This window comes from Sinohyriopsis cumingii, chromosome 1 (genome assembly GCF_028554795.1).
Source record: "Sinohyriopsis cumingii isolate HCF-2022 chromosome 1, ASM2855479v2, whole genome shotgun sequence".
Taxonomy (NCBI): Eukaryota; Metazoa; Mollusca; class Bivalvia; order Unionida; family Unionidae; genus Sinohyriopsis; species Sinohyriopsis cumingii.
In genome coordinates this window covers 111,960,613-111,980,770 of record NC_142961.1, presented here as the reverse complement: position 1 = coordinate 111,980,770, position 20,158 = coordinate 111,960,613, and the positions used below count along the sequence as shown (strand labels likewise).

At 36.3% G+C, this 20,158-nt stretch overlaps 1 protein-coding gene across 1 annotated transcript in view; it reads right to left on the bottom strand.

The window, feature by feature from the left end:
• Positions 1 to 11,637, bottom strand: part of LOC149807624 (uncharacterized) — a 95,262-nt gene extending 83,625 nt beyond the window's left edge. Inside the window, exon 1 of the mRNA XM_089958211.1 lies at positions 11,025 to 11,637. Coding sequence (XP_089814337.1) covers positions 11,025 to 11,100 — 76 coding nt within the window. The 5' untranslated portion in view covers positions 11,101 to 11,637. The remainder of the gene's footprint in view (positions 1 to 11,024) is intronic.
• Positions 11,638 to 20,158: the final 8,521 nt, after the last annotated feature.

Here is a 20,158-nt window from a genome sequence, read left to right as displayed (position 1 = left end):
TAAATAAATAAATAAATAAATAAATTACAAACAGTGAGGAATTTTCAGGTACAGTATATGAATATCACAATCCATAGATGAATGATTCTAAATGTTACAGACCATAGGCGAATGATTCCGAATCTCTAGAGATGGAATGACGGAGCCAAAGACCGCTTGAAATATGATAAAAAAAAGGAGGCGATTTTCTTCGAAGATAAAGAACGGTTGTGGGGAGGGTAGAGCGGCTTCGGACATTTTAATAATAAGTAATATGTTTTATACCCTTATTAATGAGTTTGATAAAACATAAAGAAATAAATAATAAATAAACAAAGCATTAGACAGATTACACTACGGTATGTGTATTCCATCGTACTATAGATGTACCGTACAAATCTTGACAGGCTATTATTATTTTTAATGTATGTGGAATAAATCCCATTCATTTCATACAGTCTTTCCTAAAAAGAGAGTTATGCAATCTTAAGCTGGCTGACTCTCTCTTTTTGGTGCAGTTTCCGAATCTCCTGGACATTGGAAATTCGATAGGTGGCAACCTGATTATTCTTGGAGATTTCATCTTTCACTTTGACTGTCCCGGAAACTGAAATACATCAAAACTCATAGATTCCATTAATGTTTTCAACCTCAAACAGCCAGTTAACCAACCCACCCACAAACATGGTCACATTTTAGACTGGATTCTTCATAGACCTGATGATAACATTATACGGTCCTACCTGGTATCCCATGGCCTTGCATCAGATCACTTCTGCATTATATGCCATCTTGACGTATCAGTCCCTAACCCTCCACCTTTATCTGCTACTAAGAGAAACCTCCGAATGATAAATAGAACCAAACTAATGCACGACATTCAAGCTAACCTAACCACTTGCTTACCTCCTACCGCAGAACAACTCGATAACTGCCTGCGTTCATTGCTTGACAAACATGCTCCAGCTGCCAAGTGCAGAGTATCAATTCAAAAGTGTTCTCTATGGTATAGCAATGTTAGGGACCAGCTTCGCACTGCTAAAAGAGACCGCCGTAAAGCTGAGAGGCTTTGGCTTTCCACCAGACTCACTATTCATAAGCAAATCTAAGAAGCCGCTAAGAAGAATGTCACAAATATAGTCCATGCAGCGAAATCAGCCCACTACACTACTAAGATCATGGAAAGTTCCAGCTTCAAGAGCTCTTCGAGATTACTAACAAGTTAATGTCAACGAACAAATCTACACCACTTCCAACTACCTTCTCTCCAGTCGACCTTCCGGACATGTTTGCAAATTTCTTCCGTGACAAAGTACAAACCATTAGAGATAAGCTTGACACCACAATTTCAATTGACTCATCGTCACCATACAGTTGGGATACAGAATTTGAGCGGCAACCACTAGCAGCATTTGAACCTGTCTCTATGGATTTTGTACATACAATCCTGATGAAGAGTGCATCAAAGTCATTTGAACTGGATCCAATTCCAACATCACTGCTGCTTGAGAGCTTAGATCCAGTATTACCTTCACTAACTGATGTTATTAATAATAATACCTCTCTCTCATCCGGAGAATTCCCATCATTTTTCAAAACTGCCATTGTAAAGCCTCTGCTGAAGAAACCAACACTAGACCATAACGATTTAAAGAACTACCGCCCAGTTTCTAATCTCCCAATCATATAAAAAATCTTAGAAAATGTTGTTCTATTCCAGCTTGTATCTCATCTAAATTCAAACAGTCTTTTTAGCAATGTACAATCTGCATATCGCCCTTGCCACAGTACTGAAACTACTCTTCTAAAAGTAGTCAATGACATTCTCTCTGCGTTGGATAGCGGAAAGATTACAGTCCTCACCCTCCTTGATTTGTCTGCAGCATTTGACACAATAGACTATGATATATTACTTCACCGTCTCCAGCATGTATTTGGCATTCATGATACAGCCTTACTGTGGTTCAAGTCCTACTTGGTCAACAGGACACAAAGTGTATTTGCAAATGGAATACACTCCAGCCCAGTTGATCTATGTTGTGGTGTTCCACAGGGGTCTGTTCTTGGACCTGTTCTCTTCATTCTATACACTCAGTCGCTTTCAAGTGTCATAGATCATAATCCAGTGTCTCACCAATTGTACGCTGATGACACCCAAATATACAAATCTAGCCACCCAACTGAAGTTGATGCTACCATTCAAAGTGTAGAGAGGTGCATTTCTGATGTGAAATCATGGATGACAGGTAACAAGCTGCAGATGAATGATGATAAAACTGAGGCCATTCTGATCGCAACACAAAGACTTTCTCATTCACATCATTTACCTCAAACAATAAATATCAGCAACACCAACATTAAATTCACACAATCAATACGAAACCTAGGTGTTTCTCTGGACAGTACTCTCACACTGCACCAACATGTCGTGAACATATGCAAGGCTGCATATCTTGAGCTGAAACGCATCAGCTCCATTCGCTCCATATCTTTCAGTTTATGTCACTAAAACACTTGTGTGTTCATTAGTACATTCAAGACTGGACTATTGTAACTCAATTATGTCTAGTTCATCTCAATATCTACTCCAGAAACTTCAAAAAGTTCAAAACACAGCTGCTCGGATCATACTTAGAGTACCACGATCAGAGCACACCTCCTCGCTGCTCTGTACCCTACACTGGCTATCCATTCGATCCAGAAAAAAAACACAAAATTTGTTTTCTGTGTTACGTTTCACTGTCGGACTCTAGTCCAACATACCTATCCGACCTCACCCATCTGTACACACCAGCAAGATGCTTACGCTCCACTTCTGACAATCGTATACTTATTATTCCCACTATGAAAACAAAGTCATATGGACAGCGTTCTTTTGCATACCAGGGCCCAGCAACGTGGTATGAATTGCCCACTGAACTTAGACACAAAGACACAGTGATCACATTCGAGAGGGCTCTCAAAACTCACTTATTTCGACTGCAAGAACAAACTTAAAGACCTAATAATGTTTTCTACCTTAAATATTCTCAGCATGTTTTTTATGTTTTCTAATTTCATGGTGTTTGTTTTTGTAATCATATCATTATATGTTTTTTTTATCTTATAGGTGTTGTCTAATGTTGTAAAGTGCTTAGAGATTCTAAAGATTAGGCGCTATACAAAGTCCTCATTATTATTAGTATTAAATATTCTTTTAGACAACTTATTCCCAGGCATATGACAGTTTCCAAAAGAAATTGCGCTTTCTTTTACCAATTTCAGCGAAAATTCGGTCCAGTCCAAGTATACTTTCACTCACTGTAGAATTCTCGAACGTGCTTCACACACTGATGCTGAAATAAATCTAAATTGTTCATGTTTTCGATCCAAGTTCAGCCCTAATACACCAGACGTTACCTGATATTATCTTATTGGGAGAGAAAAATATGTGGATAAATAGATTTATCTATAGATATTGTATTATCTTTTTCATTTAAAAGAATTAACAATGAAATGTACATGTATTGGAATGATAACTGTATTATCCCCAAGACAAGTCCAATAAGAATGATGCTTCACGACGATTTCTGGCTTTGTTTCAGTATTATTTAGAAATACAAAGAATATACGACAAAATATAACCCAATATTTACACTTTAATATTGTTTCGTTTCTTCGAAATAATTTGGTGCTCAGTATATTGTGTGCAAGTCACATTTCTATTTATACGAAAAGGATGACTTCCTCGTTTGCCCTGTTGAAGTTATCAATCAGCTCTACATGATAGATAAGTATATTTTTCTACAAACCTCAGGCCACTATGTGCTAAAAACTCAGCAAACTCGGACTGAGGTTTGCTCTCACTGCTTCTTCTGGTACACTCATCGATATGACCCAAAATCTTCTCAACAAAATATACACAAGTAGGGACAATATATTTTACCTGGACGGTTGAGAGTTAAAGTTTCAAGTGCTTGCTGCAGACCTTCAATGAAGTATCTGGTCAATATTTATCACATTCCTTCACATATCTTAGTGTACTAAATCGTTGGTTTATTTGCAAAGTGTACGTTGCATCCAAATTTATTTTTAAAACTTTTGTTTTAAACTGAAGACAATGTATTTCTTTCTTCCTTCAAATTCTATTTTTATTATTTGGCTATTTTGTTCGTCTAACTTAAGACGAAGCAACTGATCATGTAGCTTATCTTTAAAAACCTAATGAAAAATTTTGCAATTATAACACAAATTTGTTCCGGTTTACAAAAGAAGCTCGGTGACTTTTCGGGAGGCTTATATTAAACGAATGGATATGTTTTATGACTTTTAAGTACCAAAGTGACTTCTTATCCACGTATTTCTTCATTTATGACAATAATGGAATTTATGTACCTTGTGTATCATGCTTTATTGGGTAACTTGAATAATGTTAATAAAAATCTTAGTAATATTTTATATATGGATCATTGAGTACACTAGGTGTGATCGCAGCTAATGTTTTTTAAAAACAAACAGTATGTATGTGATATATATATATATATATATATATATATATATATATATATATATATATATATATATATATATGGGAGTGGGTGGGTGTAGTCAGGCTGCTGGCCGGATAGCAGAATGGACCCCCAAAAATAAAAGAACAAGAAGAATAAGAAAGACCAGGACATGTCATATATTCACTGTTATGTGTCCCGGTCGAATTTCTGAGTGCATGTTATATCGAAGAGTATTAGTAACAAGAATGATGTGTGGACAATATTTGTAAAAGTCCGGAGACTAATGTGTATCATCCAGTACATGTGAGTATTATGAGAGTTATGTGTTTCATCCAGCACATGACATGCAAGTATTTGGAGAGTGAATCACCAAGTCACCATATATCCTCCTTGATAACTTGCATCTGTACATCAAACTGTCACTCTCTAAGATGCGCCGCAGCGGACAAACGCTGGTCCAATGAGATAGCTGCAGTTGAAATCTCGATGTCGTATGTCGAGAAATCCAGTACCACGTGTTGGATCAAATTGCATGTCCTTAAAGTTGCATTTCCTAGATCGAGATTTCACATTTTATATGTTGAATTATACAGTGGTGGTTTAAAGTTCTATTTCCTATGTAGACGTTTTACAGTGTATATTTTGAATTACACGGCGGTGGTTGAAATTTCAATATCATATGTCGAGAATCCTTATTTCACACGTTGTATACAAATGTTTGTGAAGAAAATTCCATTTCATATGGCGAGTTTTTAGATTTCATCCGTTGAATTTCACAGCAACGAGAAGCATCAGCATTGTTCAAAAATAGCACAGTCCGTTCACGAGGGCGACCTCTAGCGAAGAAATTTATAGTAATTCTCAACCTGTGAATGGTAACTTTCAAACTGTAAATGCATGAAATGTAATACCGCCTCATAATTGAATACACGAATGATGTATCTTTATACTAGATATTATTTTGATTGTTTAAGTGGACATTGTATAATGTTACTTTTAACACCAACACATCGTTTCAGCATATAAAAATAACAATTCTGACAAGCACAATAAAATGTCCAGTCAAAGTTGTGTAATTCAACAGACACAATCTCAAAACTCAACATACGAAATGGAACTTTCAGCACAATCAAAGTGATTCAACATATAAAACTGAAACTCTAGACATATGATATTAAGATTTCAACAACTGCCGTGTAATTCAGAAGATACAATCTGAAACCTCGACAGTTGGGCATCAAATTTTCAACGAGCGCTGTGCAATTCAATAGATGAAATATAAATACTCAACATATGAAAAGGAACTTTCAACATAAACTCTTTGAATCAATTCGTAAATTAGGAATTCTCCACTTATAACATTGAAATTTCAACCACCGCCGTGTAATTGAAACGACACGGTCTAAAACCTCGACAAAGAAAATAAAACTTTCAACCGCTACTGTTTAGTTCAACAGATGCAATCTAAAATCTTGACCTAGAAAATGGAACTTTAAGGACAATAATGTTAAACACGAGAAATTGGAATTCTGGACATATGATATTAAAATTTCAACGGCAACATTCTGATTGGACCAGCCTTTGTCCGCTACGACGCGTCATAACTCTTTGTCCCGCTCGGGATATTGCATAACAATTTCCAAAACTTCCTGTGAAACAGTTGTCTTTTCGACCGCCGCTGAGAGCAACTAGTAATCGTCTTGAGTTAGTTATATTATTCGTAATTATTTGTATGTTAGCCCCCTGTGCGTGTTTGCAGGGCCTTAGAGAGCGATCACGGGCCCTGGGGTACGAAATGCCCGGGGCCTCTCATAGTTCTTGGTCAATCAAAATTTTTCTTTTATAAAATTAAAAAGTGTTATTCGGCCCTGGCCCCCTTAAGGCCCCGGGCCCATGGGATATATTTCCGGTTGCCCCAACCCCCTTGTCGGTCCTGCGTGTTTGTGTACGTTTTCGTTAGTATGACTCATACAGAAATACTCAGGGTCGACAAGAGGGGGACGGGGGCAACTGAGTCGCAGTGATAATATATTTACCTACTATCCAACCCCCACCCACACTCTCTCTCTCTTCGTAAGAAACACGTGATTATAAAATGCAATATGAAACCTAAAATATTCTCCATTTAGGCATCATCAATAGCAAAAACAAGTTTGCATGACCTTTTATTTTGTTCACAAAAGTCATCTAATTTTCGTAGCAGCACTTGCCCTCCCTGAACGCTTTCTGAATAAGCAGCATTTGATGTGCCTCGTCGATTTCTGAATAAGCAGCATTTGCTGTGCCTCGTCGATTTCTGAATAAGCAGCATATGCTGTGCCTCGTCGATTTCTGAATAAGCAGCATTTGCTGTGCCTCATCGATTTCTGAATAAGCAGCATCTGCTGTGCCTCATCGATTTCTGAATAAGCAGCATCTGCTGTGCCTCATCGATTTCTGAATAAGCAGCATTTGCTGTGCCTCATCGATTTCTGAATAAGCAGCATTTGCTGTGCCTCATCGATTTCTGAATAAGCAGCATCTGCTGTGCCTCATCGATTTTTGAATAAGCAGCATTTGCTGTGCCTCATCGATTTCTGAATAAGCAGCATCTGCTGTGCCTCATCGATTCCTGAATAAGCAGCATTTGCTGTGCCTCATCGATTTCTGAATAAGCAGCATTTGCCTGCCTTAAACGGTTTCTATATATGAATACTATCGATATATATATATATATATATATATATATATATATATATATATATATATATATATATATATATATATATATATAATAATAATAATAATAATAATATATATAATATTGACGCAAGAAATAACATTTGAAATCTTAGAATACATTTTTGCACTTTTCGACAATACCTAATAGTTGATTTAACTATTTACTGGAATAGGTGTTGCAATAAAAACATGCATATTTTAAGTCAGGAATATCCATATCTTATATAACGGAGTAAATTTTGCAGATGTCATTGTAAAACAGTCATTTTAAATTGATGTATATAGTTTTGCCTGGAATGAAAGCAGTGGCACGTTCAAGAATGCTAGTATTGGAATAATCTGGTAGGGACGCTTTTGATTATTAATGAGGTTCCGTTTCATAACAAAGGGGCAAGACTGGACGAGAAAGGTGAAAGGTGGTTGTTTATCGAAATATCAAGGGTTGAAATGGAGCAGAAACAGCGTTCGTACTTGTTGAAATATGTATCGTAAGTTGAACCTTTGCAGAAATCAACATGTTAGGAGATCGGAGAAAATGTAGAATTTTCAAAACTCGGGAGGGGCGTGTGTTAATAATAATGTCGTTTAGATGACTCTAAATTCAAATTGGACTCATTAATCGTCTGGGGTGGGTTTCCCGGGAGAAGTCTCGTGTTTTATAAATGTCTTGCACAGCAAAACTAGTCAGTCTAAGGTTTTGCTTCCGGCGAAGTTCTTGACTCCGGGGGTTAGTATAAAATCCCTAGACCTTTAGTAGGCGTCTTTGAGAGACACGTAACCAAGGTAACGGAGACGACTCTGCTAAAGTGGAAAGAAAGCTAATCTCGAAATGAAGTACTGTCTTAATTTCAAAGATCATTTTTCTTTGATATGAGTCTTATGATAATTGTTTTATTTATTTTTTTGTCTTAAATTATATATGAATCACGTGTGCTAAGAATTGATTATGTCAATGAATTGTTAGTAAGCAATACTGTAGCTAAGATAAGAAGTGCATTTTGATTGATCTATTTATTAGCTCAGATGTGAATTACATTAACCAATGAATCGGTTGTATTAACATTGGGATAGCAATATGGACCACACAGCTATTTTATGTCAGCCGTATGGGTGCATGTGTTCAACATTAGTCAAGACAGTTGTTAATAGTTCACACTGCAGGGACTTAATTGTCATTAGGTGAGAGCAGACTATGTTATCGATCTATTAGTAATGGTAACTAGTTCTGTTGGAGAAATACAATATTATTTCCTCTATTATGTTAATTGGCTGTGGAAAAAGATAAGCTCTTCTTTATACGACACTCTGTGTAAGTGTGTGTTTGTGTGTGTGTGGTGAAACCCATCAAAACAAAACCCTCTCTATACCAAAGCCCCATCGAAATACAATAAGGTGGTGTGTGTGCGATTTTTCTTTCCAAATTTAATATCATCATTTTTCACAGTAAACGGAAATCCGAAACAGATTCCGATTCCTAATTTCAACTTTATAATTTTAAAACAAAAACGACATCATAAAACTCACTTTCAAAATCTGATAAAATATTTTAGCTGCTAAATTCTTGACACATACTGGACCGGCCACCCTGTTGACCGAGTGGTCTAAAGCGCTAGCCTTTACAGATCACTGTCGAAACGCACTTAAAAAATTGACAATGTATATTAGCTGCTTTATTCCTCCTATATGTTGGAACGGGACATCGGCTGGCTTAGCTACGATGTCGTAGTCTCAACGTGGTTGAAGCTACGATCTAATAATATACCTTATCATGGAGCAAATAAAACTATTGTCGAAGACAAAAAGATGAGTCTAATTAAAATCTAAGCCGAGTTATGTTGCTCAGAAAGTTTGGCAAATGATAAAGTTATTAAACTCATATCAGGTAAATTATATTGGCCTGTTTACTCTAACTGTACTTTGTCCACCATGATAGATAACGCGAGATTCTCGCATTAATTCGTTTTCTAAATAAGGCTTGATATGCCATAGTTGGATATAATAAGATCTGCTATTCAATGCCTACCAAATTTACTACGATCTGTTTACGTTTCCAAATAAGGCAGCAATGTCCTTATATGGCACACACAAAAGAGGCTGAAAACAAAAGTAGTTATCAGTTAAACTAATATGGTGGACAATTCAAAAGAAAATATCGGATAAAGAAGCTAATCAATATTTACATGTATTTCTACAATGGAATGCAGCAATTCTGGTAATAATTATGAGGAGTATTTAATTTCTTCGGTATATGTGAGGAACAATGTCAATTTTTGTATATTAGACACAAAAAGATCCGAGTGTGAATCATACCCGACTGCTCCATTGATACCCATCAGCTCATCTTAGTACCCCGTCCACGAGATAAGGGTACCAATAAAGTACTACGATTGGCCGAGTGGTCTAAAGTGCTCGTTCTTACCAATCACGGCCATATCACTTCTAACCGCGTGGGTTCGAGTCTCCAACTCGGCCTATTTATGTGAGACAATTTGCTAGAAGTTTCCCGTGGGTCTGTCGTTCTTTCCGGGTTAAATGTCCGCCATGTGTAGCCTGTCATGCACTAAAAAATGACGTTAAGCTCACGACAGCAACATACTGAAGCAGATTATTTACGCTTAATAAACACTATGGTACGCTTAACGGTGAGAAAGTGACCAATGGGCACGCAAGGGTTAATCAATACTTGATACGCTCTCAGACACAGTGTAGAGCCAACATTTGGCTCTTTTAGTCTTTCTTGCACTATAAAAAGAGCTAGATTTTTAAGGTCAAGAATTCATATCTAAATGGTTGTATTTAAGTCATTTCAGAAAGATTCTTTTTATCTGCTTATTATCTAATTGTGATTGATATATTTCTTTGGCATAAATCAACGCATTTTATTTGGTTTTGAGTTGTTATTAACAAAATATGCTGCCTCGGTTTTGATATTTTGCCGAGGGTAAAACCGTCACAACAGTATTCTGAATGTCATAGTCTCTGAATTTGATTTTCAAAGGAGAAAATCATTAGATGTAGTCATGACCGTTATCTGATTCTAGTCGCATATCAAGCTATCGGAACGACCACAAACGTCGTAAGATGGAATTATCCATACGGAATAAAATTATCCTGATCAAAGAGTATGAATTTGTACCAACACCTACGCTGACGAAACTAGGGGAATAATTGTCCATAGGAACATGACGAATTTATTTAAATATTAACCATTATCATTCATAATTCTAATAGGCGTGTAGTAAAGATGTAAAAAGCTTCACGTTTCGTAAATCATTCTTGAGACAAAGACTCTATTTCTATGAAGAACAAATGTATATATTCACGTGACCGCGCGATATTTTCAGATGGAACATAGGTTGTTCATCTAATGTTGTTGTCGCTGTGGGTTCAACGCCATGTTTCATCAAATGATACATGGCGGCCAGTATATAAATAATGAAAGCGTTTCAAATAGTCCCACGCTGACTTCATGTTTTCACTCACACACACACACATGTCACATGTCACATATTATGATCGTCTGTCATGTACCAAGTACTAAAATAGTAAAATGAGTAAAAAAAATATAATAAAACAACATTTCGATAAATTTCACAACCATACCTACACTGTAAGAGGAGTTTTACAGTAAATTATATATATATATATATATATATATATATATATATATATATATATATATATATATATATACTTTACCCCACCCTCATCTTCATGCAGATAGGAAGAAAAACAGAACATATAAATATTCCCATAAAACAGATGTTGCATGTTACCTTTAAGATAAAATTTTAAGTTATACTGGGTTTACAATATAGAGTAGGGGTCACTTACCTGATACAAATGTCCTCAAACAGACCACAAAACATAACGATATATATAGTAATTTCCACATAGTTTTGACATCCATGTCTATGAGTTCATTTTTTGCCTTCTTAGAAGATGTGTCCAAGCGTTATTAAAATCTCTTTCCCCATCAAAGGCTATAGCAAATCTCTTTTAGCTGTACTTGACAGATCTACTCGTACTTCCGCTGGTGACGGCGCCTACGGGAACGTTATGATACATAGTTTTAAAGTTTTAACCCAACTTCCGTATGCCTGGTGTCCATCCTACATGTAAGAGTGCATGAGATTTAGAGAAAATCATGTTAAAAGCGCCATGTACAGACACCACTAGTTATGAACATTCCATGTCGAAGTTGATACAAACAACATAAACGATGAAGATGCCCATCAATTAGGTGTCACTTTTGGAATGTGTATCTAAGTTGTCGTGGATATACACAGATAACGAACAGTCCCTCTTGGAAACTACATTATGATAATCCAGAATAAAAGAACGATTGTCTGTTTCACCTGTATTGCTGCCACAAAGTAAGGGGAAAATATGTTATAGTCACTGAAGATTACCGAGACGTTTTTTTTTTTCTTTCACACAGTAGAAAGTCTACACAGTCTCGCCCCGTAGCAGGTCTAATCAGGGTCATAGTTGACGCATTCCTGCCCTGAGGCAAGCATGCTATGGCTGTTTATATTGTCATCTATCTGAAAAACACTAACACATCGTATTACGTTCACTTTAACGGGCAGGTGGTTTTTATCTGAGTAAGAGCAGTAGTATGCATGTCCGTCTGTCTGTCTGCATGCGTGTGTATCGGCGTGTATGTATGTATGTATGTATGTATGTTTCATGCAGTTTCCAATTTAAGGTTGGTTTGAATTCAATCACATTTTTGAGTGCTGTATTAGGTCTGGATGAACTTTCTATGACATATTTTTTTTAAGTTTTCTTTTAAATATTGGTAAGGTACACAGACGATTATCTTTAAGCACTAAGAGGGCAACAGATTTAACTTCTGAGAAAATTTAGATCTGAATATATCTTGATATGCTTCAAATCTTTCTCTTTTAAGGTAAATAGACAACTTTTAATAACCGAAGTTTTGTTTGCATGGGGAGGTCATTGTCCAAATGTGTATCACCTTGGACCCAGAATGTAGGGCGTCGTTGTTGTTATTGTTTTAGGTTTAATGCCATTTCTCAGCCCAAGATAGGCTATATATGATGGCCAGTATAACTGTTGGAGGAAGAACTCTGGAAAATTAAATTTAATTTTAAGAAAATCATTTAAATTAAATGTGACTGCGAGTTTTAAAGGTAATTAAGATTTTCAAGGTCAGAAGGTCAGAATGTTGTAAAGTATGGTAAAATTTGGCTCATGATCAAAAGAATGTGAGGTCATGTTGAAAGAAAGCGTTTCAGGAAATGTCCATCAATTTTATTTTTAAATTTTTTGTTTTAAATTTTCTTAAATGATGTATAAATTTAAAAAGAAAAATGGCTTCGGTTTAATTATATTTCATTGTATGCTCTTCTATTATTTGATTTAATTGCGTTCAGTATGATTTTATTCAGCGTACTGAAGGGTTGGGGTATTAGTCACATCTGCCCAAGAGATTCGCTAGAGAGCTATTCCATGTGTAGTAGAAGTGGTGTATTTTGGAAGAAATGAATAGAAGAGAGTAGGTCTCACCGGACTAAATTTCCTCAACGACGTTAGTAATTTGAAGGCCCTAGCGAGAGATGTATCGTTGTCCAGAACAGAAATTCTTTGACAATGTAAAAAGATGAATAAAAAATAAAGTAAATTCTTCTGAAGGAATATTTAAATACTTTATTCAGTTATTTAGCATATTGCCTTGATGCCATTATCATGAGCACAGAGACTCTAAACGCATTACAACAAAGACTCCACGCATAAGCACAGAGACTCTCAATGCATTACCATAAAGGATCCAGGTATTACCACAAAGAATTCACGCATTACCACAATGACTCCACGCATTATCACAAAGACTCCACGCATTACCACAATGACTCCACGCATTAAGAGCTAAGAATTAGAAGCTAAGACAACTACTCTGTTAATCCTTGGGGTGAATCCGTATTAAACGTAAACAAGAATTTTAAAAAGAAATTGCACTTTATAAGAAAATGAAATGATTGAAATAATTTATAACAAAAATACTTATTTAAAAAATGACAAGTATGAGATAACATTGTTTCTAAATTTAACACAAAAATTGACACTCACCGTTGTTGTTCACAATATAAGGTAACTTGTTTTTTTTTCATTATTAATGTGAACGTATACAACATTGTGGATCATTACAATCACCAATAATATTTTGCGGATATCGAAACAGCATTGACTTAATTGTGCTTTCGTATACTGGTGCTTTTTATATACATAACACGGATTTTCCTTCGCATCTGCTTTTGTATGAACATGTTTTTGTTTTGATTGTTTACGACATCCACTCCATTGTTTCGTATTTTGCACAGGTTTAATTCCTAAAGTAAAGTGGAGTCCCGACATTTGATATATGGCGTCATATGTATTTAAAGTAGAATCTGGGAATGTATTTGTTGCACGAGTCGGTTTTATTTAGGCATGTTATATGAACAAGATGTTGCTTTTATGTAGCTCACTATGATTACTGTTGTGATGGAATGCGAAACAATGCACGCCAAAGGCACTCCTTGATTTAGAAGGCAAATTTTATTTTGATGAAGTTCAAAAAGATTAGACTGTCCTGTCGTCTTCTAAGACGACAAAATAAACACCTAAGGCATGAGGTTACGCTCCAGTTTTCAGCAAATATCACTTTCTAATAAAGAGAGTCTGCTTCAGTTTCAAACTATGTGGTGAAAACCGACAAAACCTGGGGTGGTGGTGGTTGGGCATCTTATTCGGGGCTAATACATTCTCTATCAGTGTAGCTGATGATTTGTCGTATAATGAGTCAAATTTTGTTTTGCACGCGTTCAAATCCAACTTGTGAACGAGCGCACGTGCTTAAAAATAGCGTAAAGTCGGTATTTGTTTCCGGTCCATGTTCTGACAAGCGAATTTTCCTACAGCAACATTTTTATGGAGATCTAGGTACCTTAATTTTCTGTTCTCGTGGCCATATTTGAAGGCAATATGATTTGCTATGATCGAAGTTATTCTGTGCACCTGAGGGTGACACGAAACATAATTCCTTTATTGCTCCATCAAATTAAAACTCTAAATACTTGTTCAAAAGTAGCATCAGTCATTCATGTACTTATCCATTAAAAAAAAACTTTTTTACTCATAGAAACTGTATTTTACCCCTAACCACTGCTTTTTACATACTTTTGTTTCCTTTCATATATTTGTGTATTCATATATTTCGTAACTTTCTTGTACATTAATTTCTTCATTCGTTCACTTGTATTTATTCTCACTCACTCACTGCCCCAGCGTCTGCTTGTTCCTTCAGTTGTATGTATAAATCATTCGGTTAGATCATTAATGGCAATCAAAGTTGAAGTAATTAAGAACAAATCATTTGTCAATGAATTCCCAAGACTTAAGACGTTAGTGTTAATTAAATTAAAGTTTCCTACTCTGTCCCAAAATAAGGTTTCCCCTGACTAACCATGTCGTACATATTTGCCATTGAAAAAAAGACATAAACTTCTGTTTGCTCTATTTCGTATGTGTTTCATCAAAAAGGCTACAAAACGGCGTGAGAAATTTGTTCATTCATCTTTTATACAAATTATGCAATATATACAGATCAATATTTTGGTAAATTTATAGTTACTTCGCTGGAAAAAAAATTTCTTCATTTAACTGGAACTATTTAAGCAAAACCACAAAATAGGTTCGTTTAACTTTAATCAAGTATCATTGTAATCGCAACGCTGAGGGTTAAATATATAATTTCTACTCAAACTGACTATACCTTTGTGCATTTTGCTTTTCTATCGATTGGAATAATTCCGTGCCACGAATATAGACACTGGCCCTGTTTTAGCCATAGCAAATCCCACTTCAAGACTCCCTATTGGAGACAATAATGTTACACACCTTCGGTGTGCCGGAATTAAATGCGAACTCCCGATTCAGCCATGGGTAAAATATTTTGCAAAAGCATGTTTTAATTGCACTTTTGTTCTATGTATGACACCATAGTATGAAAGCATTATATATATATATATATATATATATATATATATATATATATATATATATATATATATATATATATATATATATATATCAATGAGCTCATATCATACAGGTTGTAAATATACTCTGAACTTAAACTTGAATGAACCGATAATGTCTTGTAAGAGTGTTTACGATTTGCTTTCATTCTTGACGATTCGAAAGACCAGGGTCGACTTAAGGCCTTTGTAAGCCGTAGGCACTTCTTTAATAAACGGATTTACATTGACCTGACGCTGCCTCTTTAAGTATACATTTCTCAGTAACATTGTTTCTTTGGCCCTGGACAGGAGGAGGAAGAGAAGGAGGAGGAAAATGCAGTAATTTATAATTATTATATGCTCATTTTTCCCCGTTAGCTTTACATTGTCAGAATCATGCAGTATTACCCGATACTGAACCCGCGCGACAATACACATATAGCATTCACGTGCATAAAGGAACTACTTTCTATTGTAAACAAACAATGGACACAGACGCCAGCACTTTTGATTTGTAAACAAATCATGTACACTCGCGTAAGAGGCGCTTTACGTTGTGCTTGTTTAAATTTGTTTCTGAGTGAACTAAAACAGATGTTATGTGGACTGCCACATACCAGCTGCGTTGGCACATTCGCGTTGATACAATGCTTCGGATTTAGGCTAGCTACAGTATACAACAGACGCAAGTAAAGGTCCTTACAAATAACATACAAGTTACAAGTCATATACTGTCTTCTTTAGCTGGTGATAAGAATGGCAAAAAATATACTTACAGTTTTACAACCTGAATTTCCTAAAAATGTACTTTCTTAGTTCTGCAAATCCGAATTACATGAGCAATTTCATAGGTTCTCAATCTTGATTAAAACATTTCGAAATTGTACTGTAATTTCGATGATAAGTGTAATTACATTCTCCTTACTGCAGTCAAAATAAAATAAGCATTAAATTCCATAGCGTCGTTTCGATAATTGCAATTGAAAGACTTCATATTTTTCCCACATTATGATTTCAAACATTCAATGACAGAAACAGAAACACATTGCAGATGTCAACACGCTTTTCCCTCGCTTCTTCAATCCGATGTATTTCATGTGGAAGTGTCACATATAAATCCAGTTCATAATCACAAAATTTCGTGAAATCGAATAAAAAAACAAAAATCTATTCATTCCAGAACAAATGGAAAACTTGTTGCAATGCACATTCATTCACAATATGACTCCAAATTTCAATTTTAACTAGACACGCAATTTTCTTTCGAAACTTATGTCAAGCGCGCGACTAAGTTCAAATTTATCTGGGCGGAGTTATATGCACAGTAATGATGTTGCTGTTGTGTAATGATGAATATGCGCTTGTGTGTTTAGTTTGGAATACGGCATACATTCATTTACGTTGTTTCTTGTAGTGCATTTTGTTTATATAATTAAGCCTTAGGTAGATAAGAAGGTGACCATATCATAAAAAGGTTACTGCATTTGTATCGGAAAATATGAACCCGTTTTATCGGATGGATTTACTGCACTCCCAAGGTCGTGCAGTATTCCATCCGAAAAACTCGTTCATATTTTCCCATGCAAATGCAGTAACCTGTAGCATACTGAGTGGGATAAGGAAATTTACAATGTAATTTTACATTTATTAATTTACGTCACTGAATAATAAACAGAAAAGAACATAACATTTATTTGGTATTGAACTATCAGGCCTGACGTAAATTGGAAGATTAATTTCTGTAACGTACTGCACATACATTCACGTGTACCTGTACGTATACTTACCCATAAATAGGCATAAAATATACATATGCATGCGTACATACAAGCACATACATGCAGATACACGTGCACATCCAGTCGGCGATGCAATTCATATGTTACTGGCAGCTACATATATATTTTCATAATTATGAAACATAGTTAGAAAGCTTTGTTAACATTGAGCAACTGCAACAGGAAAAAAGGTATCTAAGTTTATTACATTAAGATTAGTACAATAATATGATGGTAAAAATTTGCATCTTTCTCTTGTGAAAGAAAATGACACAAACAAATAGTGAAATTCATTACGTATATCATCGTATACAGCGAGTAGTGTCAGACTGAGTGTTTTGCCCCCTTTTGCCACTTTGGGTTCTAACCAGTCGCCACAGCCTCTATCTCCCATGACATAGCAAGCGAGCCACATACAATGTGCAACTAGTGGATGATTAGTATAATGACATACAAAAGTAAAGATTGTTGAACTCGACTACTATTTGCCGGTGAATTTCCATTTTCCGACAACACAGACTGGAATTCGGCCGCGCTAATTATTTTATCCTCGATAGCCACCGAATACATCTTACTGATCGGGCTGAGACTGCTTTGTGCCGCTACAAGCAGTTCTGAATATACTCATACTTGTGAATGTAATTCCATCGAAATTAATTTAATACCATCACCAGTGACACCAGTTACTATCGATATAGCCCCGACATTAATTAAGATTGGTGCACTTACAACGGTTGCTGTGGTTGTGATTCCAACCACATCAAGAACAACAGTTGCTGCTTTAGCAAGGCCACAAATAGCATCTACCACCAAGCATGCGCGTTTGTATTTCACTGTCAACTTCTCTTAGTGATGTCATCTAGCAGATGTTATATAACATTTAGCAGATGTTATCCGCTTAGATTATTTTTTACGTCGGTAACGTTGATGGCCCATCATAGTTCTTCTGTTAATAATACAATCACATAGTACGACTGCACGACTGAAAGAGCCTGTCCGGACTCATCACGTCCAGGTTCAATACGCACAAGCACTTCTACCCAATTATCCTATTTTACTGGTACAATTATTTAAAAAAACCTGTTCTTGTGGAAAAGTTTAATTTCTGGCGCCCTTTTCATTTAAAAAACAAAACGATTATGTCTATAACTTTTACATCTGACGATCGTCTTTGTCAAGTAACTGTTACACCGATAAATGCCTCCTTGTTAAATAATATTTGAGATCTTTCCTTTCTCAACTGAATCAATGTTGGGACTGAATATTTTTTGGTAAACGTAACCGGGATGGTTACTTCGGTGAATACCATTTCACCGTTGTAGGAACATTCCTAGAGTGTTTTCACATCTGGTGATGTGGTCAACGCTTCAGCGTTTCCACGTGCACGTGCGATGTTTCCAAGCAGACGTCTGGATGGTATTGGTACATCAGGGTAGTCACAACGGCCAGTTTCTTTTTGACTCCTAAAAAAGTATATGACAGTATATACAAGGGACTGGTAACACCTCTCTGACGCAGATATTTTTCCAGAAGTGGAACGAAATTGTTATCGATGCTAGCATCGGGTGTCAGATCATCCAACAATTCGTTTGGTAAATTCTGCAACCTCATTACCGCGGTCAGATTCCATTATTTATGCATAATAATAAAATCGAATCATAAATACAAACACAAAGATGGTTACCATAAGTACCCGTCAAAATATACGCTGACTACTTCAAACTGAATTTCATCTCCGGTTACCGAAGATGTTGATATACACTTGTGTAGGAATTTATAACGATATTGTCCGGCTTGTAGAAGGTCAAGATGTTACTCTGTATGTTTTAATATCCCTATTGCACCCAAGATACCTTTAATTCCAATCATGATAAACAAGTATGATCCGGACTCGCCCACCTTTAATATGTGATGCTTAAGTTTATCAAAGCCATTTCCATCAAGATAATCTTAAATAAGTGGGCCATTTGTTAAGGTTAAGTTGTTAGTTTGATTAATGCTCCCGTAATTTGGCTCCATAAAGTTACTACGGTGGTGGTGGCACGTTAGCGATTTTTCATCCACGGTTTTGACCGCTCCGGTGGCCTAGTGATTGGAGCCTCCGCCTCGGATCCGGAAGGTCGCGGACTCGAACCCCGACCAAATCATACCAAGAATTGTAAAAATGGTACTAAAAGTTGCCTCGCTAGACGCCCAGCATTAAGAAGTTAGTGTTAGAACTGGTCGGCCTGCTGCCAGAATAATGTGACTGGGTGGGACATGGTGCAACATGTATGGGGAATTATGCCCCAGTACTAGACATCACTATAAACTGACACATTGCAGACAGCGTAGCGATATGACATAAAAATTGTTAAAGCTACGTTAAAATCCAAATCACACACAAACACACACGCACACACTTACACACACACACACACATCCTTGTGTTTTTTTCTTGTAGCGATTTATTTTTTCGCGTAATATTTTGTCGTAGCCTTAGAATCACCATCATAGTCTTTGAGAAACGCAACCGACACAAGAGCGTCTCTGATTCCCCCCGTCTTCAGTGACCAGCCAGTTGTTGTTGGGTTTTTTTTGTTGTTTTTTTGGGGGTGGGTGGGTTGGTAACAATAATAATATCGTCAATGTCAAAATTTCACGTTTTAACCTTGCAGTGTGATCTTGAAAAATCACAAGGTCACCTGGTTCAACACTAACAACTTGACTAGCAAACACAGTGAAGTCCGTTTCGGTTACTAACGTGCACCACGTCGAGCCGATCAATGTCCGTAAATGTTAATAGACATTTTGTTTTTTTATTAAACGTACTTTAATGTGAAATCAATAAGCGACTGCAGAGTTGATGAACGCTCCAGTGCACGCAACGCTTCAACAAAAAGATGACTGCATATTGGTCTATACTGCTGAGTTTGTAGTGATATATTCGAATAAAACAGTGGTTGTTTTTCCATGCCTGGTTAAATAATTAACAATTTCAGCTGGTGGCGCCTTTCCATGCGGGTCAAATACAAACGATGTTGTGGTGTCACCAACCCAATGAATACCAGGTCCTGTTGTCAAATCCATGTAGACAATACCAGTTTCACGTGTGTGCAGCACCATCGATACAATTTCATTTCGCATAAAGACAACAAGAAAATGCTTGACTGGTTTGCCATCA